The sequence below is a fragment of the Euprymna scolopes genome, chromosome 30, assembly GCF_053919585.1.
Source record: "Euprymna scolopes isolate OS-2025 chromosome 30, ASM5391958v1, whole genome shotgun sequence".
NCBI lineage: Eukaryota > Metazoa > Mollusca > Cephalopoda > Sepiida > Sepiolidae > Euprymna > Euprymna scolopes.
In genome coordinates this window covers 15280943-15296057 of record NC_136511.1, presented here as the reverse complement: position 1 = coordinate 15296057, position 15115 = coordinate 15280943, and the positions used below count along the sequence as shown (strand labels likewise).

Below are 15115 nucleotides of genomic sequence, written 5' to 3'. Positions count from 1 at the left end.
ATAGTTAATTAATAGCAATGAGTTTTAAATAAATAATAGTTAATTGCATTTAGAAATAAATGTAATAGTTAATTAATAGTAATGAGTTTTAAATAAATAATAGTTAATTGCATTTAGAAATAAATGTAATAGTTAATTAATAGTAATGAGTTTTAAATAAATAATAGTTAATTGCATTTAGAAATAAATGTAATAGTTAATTAATAGCAATGAGTTTTAAATAAATAATAGTTAATTGCATTTAGAAATAAATGTAATAGTATATTAATAGTAATGAGTTTTAAATAAATAATAGTTAATTGCATTTAGAAATAAATGTAATAGTTAATTAATAGTAATGAGTTTTAAATAAATAATAGTTAATTGCATTTAGAAATAAATGTAATAGTTAATTAATAGTAATGAGTTTTAAATAAATAATAGTTAATTGCATTTAGAAATAAATGTAATAGTTAATTAATAGTAATGAGTTTTAAATAAATAATAGTTAATTGCATTTAGAAATAAATGTAATAGTATATTAATAGTAATGAGTTTTAAATAAATAATGATCAAAATAATAAATATTGCTGCTGTTTGATTGCATTTTTCAATTTGGTAAACAATCATTTTTGCAATTTTTTTTTTTGTTTTCAGAAAAAAAAAAGTGACCAACGTGCCACAGACAGTCACAGGAATGTGATTGAGCAGTATTTTTAAAAGCAGTAATTTACATGTGGACAGGATCAGGAATGGATTGGCTGGGATCGCAGGTGAATGACACTGTGATAGCATATCGCACACCAGTCTCAACTTTTTCGACAAAATGAGGATTTTCAGACCCAGACGTGAAAACAGAAACACGACCTATAAAAGATTTAATATAAAAATTAAATACAATAAACAAATAAAATAAGATTTTAAATAAAACATAACAAAAACAAAAAGTTTTTAAACAAAAGATATGAAAAAATAAATAAAAGGTTTTACATAAAAGATATGAAAAGAAAAAAAAAAACAAATAAAAAGGTTTTAAATAAAAGAATAAAAATCAATTAAAAGATTTTAGTTTGGTTGTTTTACGACATATCAACCCTTTTCAGGTTATTTAATGTCGAATCCTGTTATTTTGTAGAAGGTTCTTATTCTTCAAGCTCTTTATATCTTCAAATAATAATTCCCCCCACTCTTTATCTGTGCCTAAACCTAAACGTAGATTCCATGAACAAAGCTTCTTTCTTAGAACTGCACGCCTGTGGAATTGTCTTCTGTTTTCCTGCTTTCCGGCTGACTACAATATGGTTGTCTTCAAGTCTAACGTAAATAAGTTCTTGATGAGCCGTTCTATATAAGTTATCAAATTTACCAAATTTTCATTACTAATGATTACTATGTTGTCCAATTTCTACTGTACACTCTTTAACCCTTATCCTTGAGTGGCCTCTTGGCCTTGATAATGTGGTGATGCCTGTGTAAAAAATATTTATTTGTAGAGTTTGGTTTGGTTGTTTTGTTTAGCGGCATATTAACCTTTTTGGGGTCATTTAATACCGAATCCAGTTATTTTGGAAATAGTCTTCATGCTGCATCCAGTTATTTTGTAGAAGGTTTTTATTCTTCAAACTCTTTATATCTTCAATCGCTTTTTTTTTCTTTTTTTTTTTTTTTACACAGTGATCACCACTTATCAAGGCCCGGAAGCCACTCAGGGATAAGGGTTATTGCAAGTACATGTAGTCCGGAGGGAAGCAGGCAGACGGAACAGAGTTCCACAGGCGTGCAGTTCTACGAAAGAAGCTTTGTTCATGGAATCCACGTTTTGATTTAGGCACAGATATAGAGTGGGGGAAATTTTTTACAGTGGATTCAGCTAGACGGGTGTTTTTCGTGAAAGATTGGCGAGGGGGGACCAGAGATTGGAGTTCAGACGAGCATCTGCCATGGAAATAACGATAAAACAAGGACAGGCTCGCAACGTCTCTTCTGTGGGAGAGAGGTTGCAGGGTAGAGAAAAGGGCATCCCCCACTAAGCCACGAAGTCTATTTTGTACTCTGTCAAGGCAGGATAGGCTGTTTTTAGCAGCTCCTGCCCAGATATGGCAACAGTATTCCATCCTTGGACGTACTTGGCTTTTATATAGATAGAGAATTGCATCAGTAGTGAGATATCTTCTCGAGTTGTTTGTAGTGTTTGGTTTGGTTGATTTATAGTGGTTTTATCGTTTTTGCTTCCTGCCATACAGAACATGAATGAGTTTTTGCAATGGAAGAGGGAAAAGGGTTACAGTATTAATGTTTGGTACATTTTAAATTAGGAAACCAGTCATGAAGTGGGGGGAGGGATAAAAAGAGAAAGGAAAAATGAGAAGAAGGAAAAGGGAGGAAAAGATGGGTTTTTGTTTTTGATTTTGCAGAACATAATTAAGTTTTGCAAAAGGGAAGTAGAAAAACAAAAAGCATCAATGTTAGATGCAGTTTGTCTCAGGAAGCCAATATCTTCAGACAGCCTAATCTGGTAGCACCAGTAAAAGATTTTAAATAAAAATAATAAACAAAAAAACAAAAAAAAAACAAATAAGATTTCAAATAAAAACTTAAAACACCAAATAAAATGTTTTAAATAAAGAGAAACCTCATATGTGTATGAATATTTAAAATAGAAATGGAGAAACATTAGTTCTAAATAAACTGACAGGACTCATTTTCACACACCATTAACTTCAATGTGATCCTTCAGCTCCAAATAGTATGTCACGACTCAACGTAGCATGTGTCGCCTTCCTCAAAACGAACTCTCGTTATTCAAATGGTTTGCTTTTATGCAGCCGAAGATGCATATGCAGAATTTGCATTAGTTTGTGCAACTGTTGAGAAAAAACAATTGTGCATCAGCATTTTGATTTTTCTTATTGCAGCTTGCACTTATTCTTTCTCACACCCAGGTTATGCATGCCAGGCAGAGACGAGACGAGTCATTCGATAGCAACAATAATGTAATTCAAGAGTATTTCTTCCATTCGATTTAGTACGTTTATCATGTCCGCTGTTATGAGAAGACATTTTTCTTATAAAAATTAATAGAATATTAAAATATTCTATTTAGAATGTCTTCGGAACAATCTAGAATAATCAATCTCTCGTTTCCCCCACCCCTCCCCAATCTTTCACGAGAAACACCAGTCTGGTTGAAACTACTGTCAATAATTTTCCCCACTCTTTATCTGTGCCTAAATCCAAATGTAGATTCCATGAGCAGAGCTTCTTTCTCAGAAGTGCACGATTGTGGAACTCTGTTCCATTCGCCTGTTTCCCACCTGACTACAACTTGGACGTCTTCAAGTCCAACATAAACAAATTCCTGACAAACTGCCCCCTTAAGTAAGACACTCTATCAACTCTCCAATACTAATGATTACAACAATACTATCTCATTGATTACTGTACACGCAATAACCCTTATCAAGGGCCGGAGGCCACTCAGGGGTAAGTGGTGACCTCCATGTCAAAAAAAAAAAAAAAAAACAAAAAAAAAAAAAAAAAAAAAAAAATCAAGAAAATTCCAAGAAGAAACTTATATAATAAGGATTCTGCACTTGCAGCCACATAATTTCTTAACTTGTTAAGTTGCCGATTTGGTATCTAGAACTCCGGTAATGTTTCTAGGATTAAAATCCAACAGAAAGCAATTCCTTAAAAGCCAATCATCGCCCCATTTGAAGAAACTAGAATTTCGGTAAATACAAGGATTTCTATATATTTTCCCACTGACCAACAGACTATATTTTAATATTCTTATTACTTGATTTATCTAAACGTAAATTTGATTTGAAGTTAGTAATTAATTTACTGACTTGCTGTTAAGAACTTTGACAATATTTCTAGGGTGAAAATCCAACTGAAAGAAAGTCTTTACAAGCCAAACACTGCATCATTATTAGAAACTGGAAATTCAGTAAATACAGAGTTCTATATATTTTCTCATTGATCAAATAATTAAATTTCACTATTCTTATTAGATTTAACCATACATGAATCTGATTCGAAGTTAGTAGTTTTTATCTCCCTTTTACGATCAATGCTAACCCGATCGTTTTCAAAGCTAGTAGCAGTAGAACTAAGAAAATGTATTGTAAATATTATTTGTATGTTTGTGTTTTATGTTAAAATAAATATTTATTTTAATTCTGCATTTCATTAATTTTTTTCTTTTGTTACTCGTTTATATCCCTGGACAGACACATAATAAATTTAGGGTCTTGTCTTAAAATTTATTTTTAAATAAATAAACCCATAAAAAATCTGAGTTGAATGGCTTGGTAAATGAGTTCCTCACTAATGTCAGTTTTCAGGGTTTTTTTTCACTTCTTAAAATGAAGCATTTTATGTTAAAATAATTTTATTTTTATTTTAACTTATTTCCTCAATTTGATTTCGTATCTTATGTCTGTCAAAGATAAACCTTATTTACTGTGATTAACAAAAAAATTAAAGAAAAACAAAAAATTCTTCAGAAACGAACATATTTTTCATTTATTGTTAATTTTAATTTAAAAATTTTTGACTACTTGTGCAGAATTTGAACTACAGGGTGGTCAAAAAGTCAGGTAACATGTTAAAGGTAGAAAAAACAATATGATCCATTATAATCTATTCGTTTAATATTATTTCTTGGATGAAATAAACATATTTCATGTTTGTTTCATTTTATATTTCAATGTATGGTACTTAAATATACGTGTATTGCTAATATCGTTTTTCTTTAAAATGTTACCTGACTTTTTGACCACCCTGTAGATGAAACTAACTTCACTCGGAACAAGTGTCCCCAATTATTAAAGTGTTACGCATGGAAAAATACTGAAGAAAACATTTAAATATAATAAAATCATCAGAAAAAAAATAAACATAATAAAAAATAAAAAAATAAATAAATATAATAAAAAAAAATAAAAATAAATATAATAAAAATAAAAAAAAATAAATATAATAAAAAAAAAAACAACTACCTAATGTAACAATTTATTTTATTCTTGTAACAAATAGAGTAAGTTGTATTTTTTTTTATTCCACCATTTTTTTTTTTGTCAAACAAAATTAATAAGAACTATTTTTTTTTGTATAAAAAAAATATGCATCAAGTGCGTTTGAAGCCAAATCACAACGTAATATTAGGAAAATAAACAGACATTTTATTTGTTTGAAATTTATAAAGTACTAGCGGGGGGTATCCGGCGTTGCCCGGGTGTTTAGAGGTGTGTGTGCTCGGGCGGGGGTGTGGCGTGTTAATCAAAACATAAGCGAAGTAAATATTTAAAAAAAAATAAATAAATGTTAAAACTTTAAAAATACAGAAAAAACTAACGTAAGGCAAACGTACGATGTTAAATGTAAAAATGGGAAAAACAAAAAAAGAAAACGTGAATGTGATGGAAAAATAAAACAGAAAAACGAACGCTAAAACTTCTTTAAAAAATCTGAAAAATAAAAACCAAACCCTGTTTCAATATTAAAATTAAAAAAATATGGAAAAAAAAAGACACCTCGCACCACGATTCGAATCCAAAACCTTTAGATAATGAGGCCGCGCTCTAAGCAACTGAGCTAAGACGACGTCAATAAAATTGTGTCGTTTTTTTTTTAATATTTAAAGTAAATCATGTTCTGATGTCGCATGACGCATGCGTAGAAGCGAACATGCCATGAGAGGACAGTTTTTGCTGACCCCTCCCTGTAGAAAACTGATGATTTTAGGGTGAAGAAATTAATGTTTTTGGCCAATTTTTTGGTATTTGTCGGGCGAAGGTTGGAACTTAAAAATGATACTGATCTCGTGAAAATCCGTGACCCGTGTCGAAAGTTTTTGCGAGACATACAAACACGGATACATTTTCGCTTTTATATATATATATAGACTAGCGGGGGGTACCCGGCATTGCCCGGGTGTTTCTAGGTGTGTGTATGGGGGGGGGGGTAAATAATAACCCTGAAACGATGTTAAAAAAAATCAGAAAAACCAAAACAAAAAAACAGCGCAAAAAAAAAAAAAAAAAACGCTGTGTGTATAGGAGGGGGGGGGGAGGTAATCTAAAGAATAAGCAAAGTAAAAGAAAAAAAAACATTACCCAAGTGTTTAAAGATGTAAAAGAAAAAGAAAATAGTTTTGGTCAGGAGGTGGGATTGAACCCGGAAGCCCTGACGCGGAAGTGAAACAAATGCCAACCACTTAACCGTCTAGGCCAGGAGTAAGAGGAATTTATTAGAGTGTACAAATAAGGTTTATAAAGCGAGTGAAAGAGGTATGATTGACAGATAGCCGCTAAATGAGGTCATCGCTGGAGCGTTACGAGATGACATAGCAGTATTTTATTTAATGCGGGACAGCTTTTTGGGGTTTGTTTACTTTGTTTCAATGCGGGTCAGTTTTCGCTTCCCCAAGATGATGGTTCCCCAAGATGATGGTGGGGGGGAAACCGGCTCCCCAAATGAAAGGGGATTAGCAATTATTTGATATAAGGAGTTTAGCCCCAAATTGATTAAAGCTGATTGCTTGTGGACGTTCTCGGCGCGATGCCGAGAACACCTTTTTAGCTTTTAATTAGTTTCGCTTTTTATACAAAAAAGCCGAATCAATATGTGAGAAGCCAAAATAGCAATAATATTGTAAAAGTCGCTGTAAGTAAATCTAGATGCTACACGCGTTGCCAAATCGTAGATATTATTATATAAGGGGTATATAAACAGTTCTAAGCGATAGTAACGACCCCGGGAGCGTGTGCAAAAGAAGCCTTTGCGAGACATACACAAAATGGTCACACACATTTTGCCTTTTATATATAGATAGACTAGCGAGGGGTACCTGGCATTGCCTGGGTGTTTGGAGGTGTGTGGGGGGGGGGGTTAAACAAAAAAAAAAAAAAAAAAAAAAAGTAAGTATGAGGATCGAACCCGAACTGTTGAAGCAAAATTGTGAAAAAAAAAAAAAACGTGCGACGTTAACCATTGCCCCACCGCGACATGCTTACGGAAACACGTTTGAATTTATTTAATTACTTGGATTTAGCAGGTGCTCGTTTAAATGAGTTAATGAGGTTAAGTTTGACTGCGGGATTTCATTTACTGCTGACCGCTCCCCCCCCCCCCCCAAAGATGTTATAGGAAAATGCGGCGAGCGACAAATATTGAATATTTATCTTCCCGAAATCGAGCAAATTAACTAGACAGGCGAGCTTCGTTGTTAACTGTGAGATATTACGATTTATATGTGATATAAAAAGTTTTAAAAAGTTGTGAACCGACCGACCCCTTCTCTGAAAGAAGCCTTTTGTAGACATACAGAAAAAGCGAACACACATACATAGATATATACATTTTCGCTTTTATAATTATAGATGTTTTCCTGTTGATGTTAACCCCCACCAAAATAACTGCATGGATCCCCTATTATTATAAAAACTGTCTATCATAAATGTTATATGTCCTGTTTAAACACTCATCATTAGATAACCACATATACACTTCAAATATATATATACACTCAACACCTTAGAGACAATGAAATATATCACGTCAAAAAGAAAAATATACACATTCATACATACTCATAAATATATGAACACATTATATAAATGAACTAGCAGGGCTACCCGGCGTTGCTCGGGACCGTATAAACAATGAAAAAACAAAAGCAGATATTGAACATATGTTTTATTCTTAGGGGAGAGGAATCTTTCATCTCAAGTTTTAGCGTTACAAACAAACATTTGTCTTTTATATATATTGATAATGACAGGTTTTTTGGGGGCCCCCCTCGAAGATAACTGATCAGTTGACCAACTTCTAGTGGTCCGTTTGACGTGAAATTTCGATATTTGTCATCCGGGTGATGGGGCTTCGATATGATACCAAATTTGTCAAGTTTGGTTCCGTCTTTCAAAAGTTTTAGCGTTACAAACAAACATACATACACACAGACGTTTGGCTTTTATATATATAGAAGATAGAAGAAGAAGATAAACAATGTATTACTAAGGTATATAGTTTTTATAAAGCTATTTTTGGTCTCCCGAAAAAAAAAGAGGATGGACCTGTAAATTCACCCTTGTCCGTTCGTCTGTCCGCACTTTTCTCGGATGAAGTAAAGAATAGATACCCCGTAGCAGACGACGACGCCTGGCGGTGCCAGGCGCACAATTCAACTAACACCGGTGATTTGACCTTGACATTGGCACAAGCATATGGCGTCAGTTGTTTTTAAACACGTCAAATAGCAAACATGCTCGAATATTCACCAGCATTTTTTTAAAAATATATTTACAAAACCTTTGAAGATTTAAAAGAAAAAGTATATATTTACAAAACATTTTTTTAAAATAAGTAACAAAACGAACGTATTTAAATAAAAGATATTTAAATAAACGGATGTCTGTCTCTTTCTGTTTCGGATTTTTGCGACCAAGATTGATTTTTATGTGCCGTGTTTTTGGGGGGTTCTGTGTGCGTTTTTAAGACAATTCAATATTTATTCTTTAAAACATTAACTTCAGCGACAATTAATTAGTTGAATTGTGCGCCTGGCACCGCCAGGCGGCGTCGTCTGCTACGGGGTATCTATTCTTTACTTCATCCCTTTTCTCAACTACGCCTTGGAATTTTTTGAGATTTTGCGAACATTAAACATGATATGTGTAAAAAAGTAACAGAACGTATTTTCCGGCAAAGCTCCGGTTGCCCTCTAGGGGTGCCTTTCGGGTTAGAATGGCTAAAATTGACACTTTTGTGCTTATTAAAAAAATTGATGCCTTGGATTTTTATATAACTTTTCAGAGAATTTTAACTAACTGATTTCTTTATAATTTTGTATTTCTATACTTCAAAATAAGAACTAATGAAAACACTCCATTTTTGGGACTATTTTACGATATTTGTCCAAAATTTTCTGTGTATGTCTATTTAGCAGTTTTGCATGGTGCTGAACTCAAATTTAAATATGTTAAAGCCTTGGGGACTTTTGGGGTTAAATTGGGGGGGGGGGCAAATGATGGACTTAGGCCTTTTATTTTTTTTTGCATGATGCAAAACTCAAATCTACATATGTTAAGGCTTAAAACTACACTGTTTGTTCATTTTCACCATGATTTGAGGCCCCTGGGGACTTTTGGGGGCTAAATGGGTGAGGAGGGATCAAATGCTGAACTTAGTCATTTTTTTATGCCTCGTTCACTGTGCATGCTTCACTTGTTGTTTTCAATTTAAAGCCAAAAAAGGAGCATTTGGAAGTGAAATAAGATACTCGACCCTGAGTTTTAAAATTTCCATGATTTTAGCAATGCATTTATTCTTTTTTGCAAACTGTTATCCCCATCTTCATAGTTGTTTCACCACGTTTCGACCAACTCCTCCTCTGGCCTTCTTCAGGTGATTACTGTAATCCCAGTATTTTTTTTATATTTTTTTTTTATTACATTTTCACCCCAAACAAGGCACATTGTCATTTTGGTGTAGGGGGCTACTATCAGGGGCAACAACTACTGGGGTACTATGTAGGGATTTGGGCAGCAAGATGTCGGTTCACGTTGCACTTGAACTTCTGCACGTCAATACAGTTGGGGAAGCAGGGACCTGGAATGGAATTCCAAAGTCTAGCGGTTCTGGGGAAGAAACTACTGGAGTAAAAGATCTTTTACATCTAGGGATCTCTACAGTGTGGGGGTGAGATTTTGCAGCCTGTCGGGTCTGTCGAGGGTGTTCACGTCGTGGGGGCACAAATGCTTGCAGTTCGTCAGAGCATTCACCATTAAAATACTTGTAGAACAGGCAGAGCTGCCTTCCATAGTTGTTGTTGCCTCGCCATGTTTTGACCAACTAATTCTCTGGTCTTGTTGGGTTGAAACTATCTTTGGACAATGCTCACTTGGAACCATAGAGACTCAATGTCTATCCACAGCACCACGGGCCCTGAAGGTGATCAAGGTTGGAGCTTATGGTTTTATAAATCTAATTTTGCGTTCTTATCTGGTCTTCCATTGTTGGGTCTGTACCAAATAGTATTATATAATATTTTAATGAATCCTTTGAACTGGCCGAAATATGGTAAAACAAGTACTATGACCAAATTTTTATTTAAATATTATAAATTGTAAAATGTTATATTGTATTGTTTTAAATTGTAAATTATTTTTTTTATTGTTTTAAATTGTAAATTTTATTTTTTATTGTTTTAAATTGTAAATTTTATTTTTTATTGTTTTAAATTGTAAATTTTATTTTTTATTGTTTTAAATTGTAAATTTTATTTTTTATTGTTTTAAATTGTAAATTTTATTTTTTATTGTTTTAAATTGTAAATTTCTTTTTTGTTTTATTTACGGTTTGTAAAGCAGATTTTTTCTGTTTCACTTACCGAGTTTGGGTTCGATCGTTCTGTTTGTGCTTCCATCGGCAAACATGAATCGACCACCAGTGAAATCCTTTGTGTATGTGCTTAGGTAGACAAGAGACGTGTAGTGAAATGAGCCGTAGGTCACCTAGAAAAAAAAAAAAAAAAAACACAATTAAAGCTGTCTACCATTGTGACCATATCTGTGTGTGTGCAGAATGGTTTCTACCAAATTCCTTTGTAAATTCTTGGCCTCCAAACTCGAAATTCAATTTGTTTTTTGGCCAGTAAGAATAACTGCTTAGTGAGCAAAATAAAAAAAAATTCTGGCACTTCTGCATTACACAGATGGCACCATTTTTTAGGAGGTGATAACTCCAATTTCTTTTTGGTCAAATAACACAGCAAATAATAGATAAACAAGATTTTTTTTTTTACGAACACAAACATATTTGAAAACCGAACCATTTATTGTATTAAAATGTATCAATATATAATTGTAAAAACATTCTCTCTAAACGTCATTGTACATGGACATCTCACATGCCCACATAAATAAATATAAGCTCCGTTGGGAGAAGTTTAGACCCCCCTCCCCCCCAAAAAAACTCTTTCCGAACCAAAACATTCTTCCAACAAGTCCGGCATCTCCAGCAGAATCCGTCACTGCTACTATTGCTGGTTTGCAATACCATGTTTTGTTCACATCGACACTGCTCTGTGGTCGACAATCTATTAGCCTGCAGAAGGTATTGTTTCCCCGGGGTTCCAACATCAGGCCTATTTAGGAAACTGACATCCATTTTAAGATAAAATTTTGAAGAATTTCCCAAAAAGTATGAGTTATAAACCCTTGTTCTTTAACTGAGAAGCGCCACCTGGTAACAGTTTAGTGAAATGCACAAAAAAAAAAATAAAATAAATAAAATAAAAAATAATAATAATAAAAAAAAGCCACCATCCATAGTGCCAAAAAGTGAAACTTGGCAGGCATAAGTCAATTCTTCTATGCATGCACAAATATACATTTATATTATTAACATTATTTTTAAAGATTTCATATGCGTGTAAACTTAGCTCAGATGCTAACGAATAATGCTAGATGTTTTGGGTTCAATTCTAGCTGATGGCACCCAAGTCATATTTCCATTTATTCTATTTTTAACTTTTGAAATCATTGCTATACATTGGGTAAAATATAATAATCAATAAGAGAATTGGTTCTTTAATAATAAATACAAAATTTGCATAAATTAAAATATCATAAGCAAGCATATTTTATGACCAGGCAATGACCGGCGGTTTGCTAGTTTTATAAATAAACATTAACAAGGATTGCGTCCTAGGAGGACATTTTCCTCATAAAAATAATATAAAAAATTGTAATATCCTATTAAAAATGTATAGTTAATTATTATTGAAAACATTACATTAAAATTAGAATATAAAAATGTTCTTTTTAAAAGTTTCTAGAGAATTCGAAATATAGAATACAAAAACATTCTTTTTCAAGAGCTTCTAGAATGTTCTAAGTTGTGGTGTTCCATTTTGAGTGTTTCTGGAACTTTCGATTCAAAACTAAAATGATGCTGATCACCTATTCAGTTGTTTGAGTCGTTTTCTTTATACATTTATAACAGAAGAATGGATACCTATGCGACATTGACAAAGTTCAAAATAGACTTTGTAGCTTAGTGGGGGATGCCCTTTTTTGTTCTCTGCAACCTTTTTCCCCCGCACAGAAGAGATGTTGCGAGCCTGTCTCTGCTTTATCGTTATTTTCATGGTAAGTGCTCGTCTGGACTCCAATCTATGACCCCCCCCACCAAACTTTCACCAAAAACACTAGTCTCGCTGAAACCACTGTCAATAATTTTTCCCATGCTTTATCCGTGTCTAAACCAAAACGTAGTTTCCATGAACAAAGTTTCTTTCTTAGAAAGTACACACCTGTGAAACTTTCTTTCCTTTGCGTATTTTCCAGCTGACTACAATTTGGTTGTCTTCAAGTCCAACGTAAACAAATTCTTGATGAACCGTCTCCTAAAGTAATCCAATTTACCCAATTTCCATTACTAACGATTACGATATTATCCCATTGACACTCAATAACCCTTATCCTCGAGTGGCCCCCTGGCCCTGATAAGTGGTGACTTCTATGTTAAAAAAAAAACAAAAAAACTAAATATCTACGCAGCAATCACTACAACAAAATCGCAATCAGTCTTCTCCCCACAACCCTTCTGTGTACAACTACTCGGATGAAGCTTAAATGTTTCTGTTGGGGGCCAGAAATTGGAACTCGATGTTAGTTATACAGCCGGGCACACTGGCAGGTTTGCATATTTGTTTAATTTATTTCCAATATATATATATATATATATATATATATATCGTGATATTGTTAAGTATTAAGTATTGTTAGAAATTATTATAACCTTTTTTCACTAATAATTATGTTTTTTTGTTTTTTTTTATAATTAATGTTACTTTAATATATATCCCGTATCGATATGGTGTTTACATGCGTCTTGGATAATAAAAGGATAAAGGGAAACAACGCATGAGCGAGTTATTTCCCTTGGACAAGGCCACAGGGGAGACAACCAAGTAGAAGAAAAAAAAACCCTAAGCAAAATTCATCCCAAAGCAGCAAAACCCAAGCTGGCTTGCCAGGACACTTTATATATACCAATGTAGGAAAATTTGGGCATATTTTATTGGTTTGAAAAGTACATCTATACAAATATGATGTTACAGAGTCTTAACTTTGTACGACAGCTAAGTCTCTCTCTCGGTTCAAAATGTTGAGATCCACCAACAAGCAAGAGCAAGATAGCCAGCAACAAATTAAACTGCAGACCAGCTTAATACGGGTAATGGTCTTCCGCTTTATGGTTTTTTAAATCAGAGATTTGCTTCTCCTAGAAAGGTTGCCTTCACCACGGCTTACGGGAGCCCTCTCCACCCCAATACACACACACACACACAAATATACACGGTGCTAGTTGGCCGTTGACCCAGAAAAAGAATTCATTCGCCCTTTGGAAGGTCTTGTTTTTAATCCTTCAGGGAGACTAGCCGCCCTCCTCACCAAACAAGTCTGGTGGGGGAACCAGTTTAGTCGCCGGTGACCCGACCATGAGGCAGGTAGTACTGGGTTACATGGTACCAGTAGCACATGACATGACCTGACATATAGATATATCCATATATACATCCATTTTTTTGGCAATTTCATAAGTTCCAAATCTCAGCGACTAAAGATCAGAATTTAACGAACGAATGTTTGTTGGAAAGCTAATGACCTGAATTATGTTGTGAGCTAGGTGACATTTTCCTTTAAAGTCGTACATTAAGGGGATCATCCATCATCCAGAGCCTATCTTTAGCACTTTTTTTACAGCCATGAAATGTTCCGGTAAAAGTGCAGTATTTTTCCACTCAAAAAATCCTCTAAAATTACCACTATTGCAGATTTTTGAGGGTGCAGAAAACGAAAATAACATTTAAAATTCCAGGAAAAAAGGAGTTTCTAAGATATGAAGAAATTATGGTTTCAAAAAGTGATATTAATTTATATTAATTTAACGTAAAATGAACACCCATTTTATGGCCACCTTTTTTTGGGGGGGGGGGGGGCGTCAGATAGACCAGCACAAAACCTACCTTAAAAAATTTGTTTTCTAAATGTTTTGGGGTGAGCCGAAAAGGAATATCGCATTTAATTTTCCACAAATAAGTATTTTTCCAGGTATTAAGCAAAAATATGCGTACAGTTGCACATACAATAGCCACCATACAAAGAATTAATACCCGGAAAAATACTTATTTGCAGAAAATTTAGATGAAATTCATTTCAGCACACTCGAAACCTATCGAAAACAAGTTTTTTAAGGTAGGTTTTGTGTTGGTCTACCAGGTCACAATTATCAAATAAACACCACCCCTGAAAAAAATAAAAAATAAATAAATAAAATAAATAAATAAATAAAAATAACAGATGCCGTCCCTCCCAGGTAGCTATAAAGTGGGTGTCCATCTTACATTAAAATTATAGAAAAGTGATCCCCCTCTTTTTAAAATTATAATTTCTTCATGTCTTGGAAAATATTTGTTTCCTGGAATTTTAAACGTTATTTTTGTTTTAAACCTATAAAAGTGGTAATTGTAAAGGGTTTTTTGAGGGTGGAAAGATACTGCACCTTTACCAATGTTTCAATCATAGTTATTTGTTTTTCTAGTTTTGCATATGAATTACAAAATATCTGATATTTCCCCAAAACCTCTGGAGACTAAAACTTGCCATTATGGTTTCAAATGATCTGAAATAACAGCAAGGGGAGACTTGATTCCAAATATTTTTCATATGTTATATCTCCCCTCTGTTTTTCATACATAAAGTAAATTTCACAGTGTATAAGGATTATTTGATACTGGATGGTTGGTTGTTTTTGTGTTACGGTATATCAACCCCTTTTCAGGTTATTTTATGCCGAAGCCAGTAATTTTGAAAAAAACTTTTTAATAGAATAAATTTGTTTTTTTTTTTCAAGTCGGTTTCTATTTAACCCATAGTTGGGACCCTAACAGGTACTACCACTCCGGGTCAGAGTGGACGTGAGAGCAAGCCTCACCATCGGATATAGTTTAAGGTCATATGCAGTAGCTATTTGATACTGGAGATATTCATAATCATACTCTATTTCCAAAAAAGGGGAGGTATAACATATGAGAAATATTTGGAATCAAGGGAGAAAA

General features: G+C 33.5%; 1 protein-coding gene across 3 annotated transcripts in view; it reads right to left on the bottom strand.

Annotated features, from left to right (window-relative positions):
- Positions 1-568: 568 nt before the first annotated feature.
- LOC145254655 (2-oxoglutarate and iron-dependent oxygenase domain-containing protein 3-like) overlaps positions 569-15115 on the bottom strand; it is a 48871-nt gene continuing 34324 nt past the window's right edge. For all 3 annotated transcript variants that reach the window (XM_080113303.1, XM_080113304.1, XM_080113305.1), the window contains exons 9-10: positions 10379-10502; positions 569-846 (exon numbers count right to left, since the gene is read on the bottom strand). In XM_080113303.1, coding sequence (XP_079969429.1) covers positions 710-846; positions 10379-10502 — 261 coding nt within the window. In that variant the 3' untranslated portion in view covers positions 569-709. The remainder of the gene's footprint in view (positions 847-10378; positions 10503-15115) is intronic.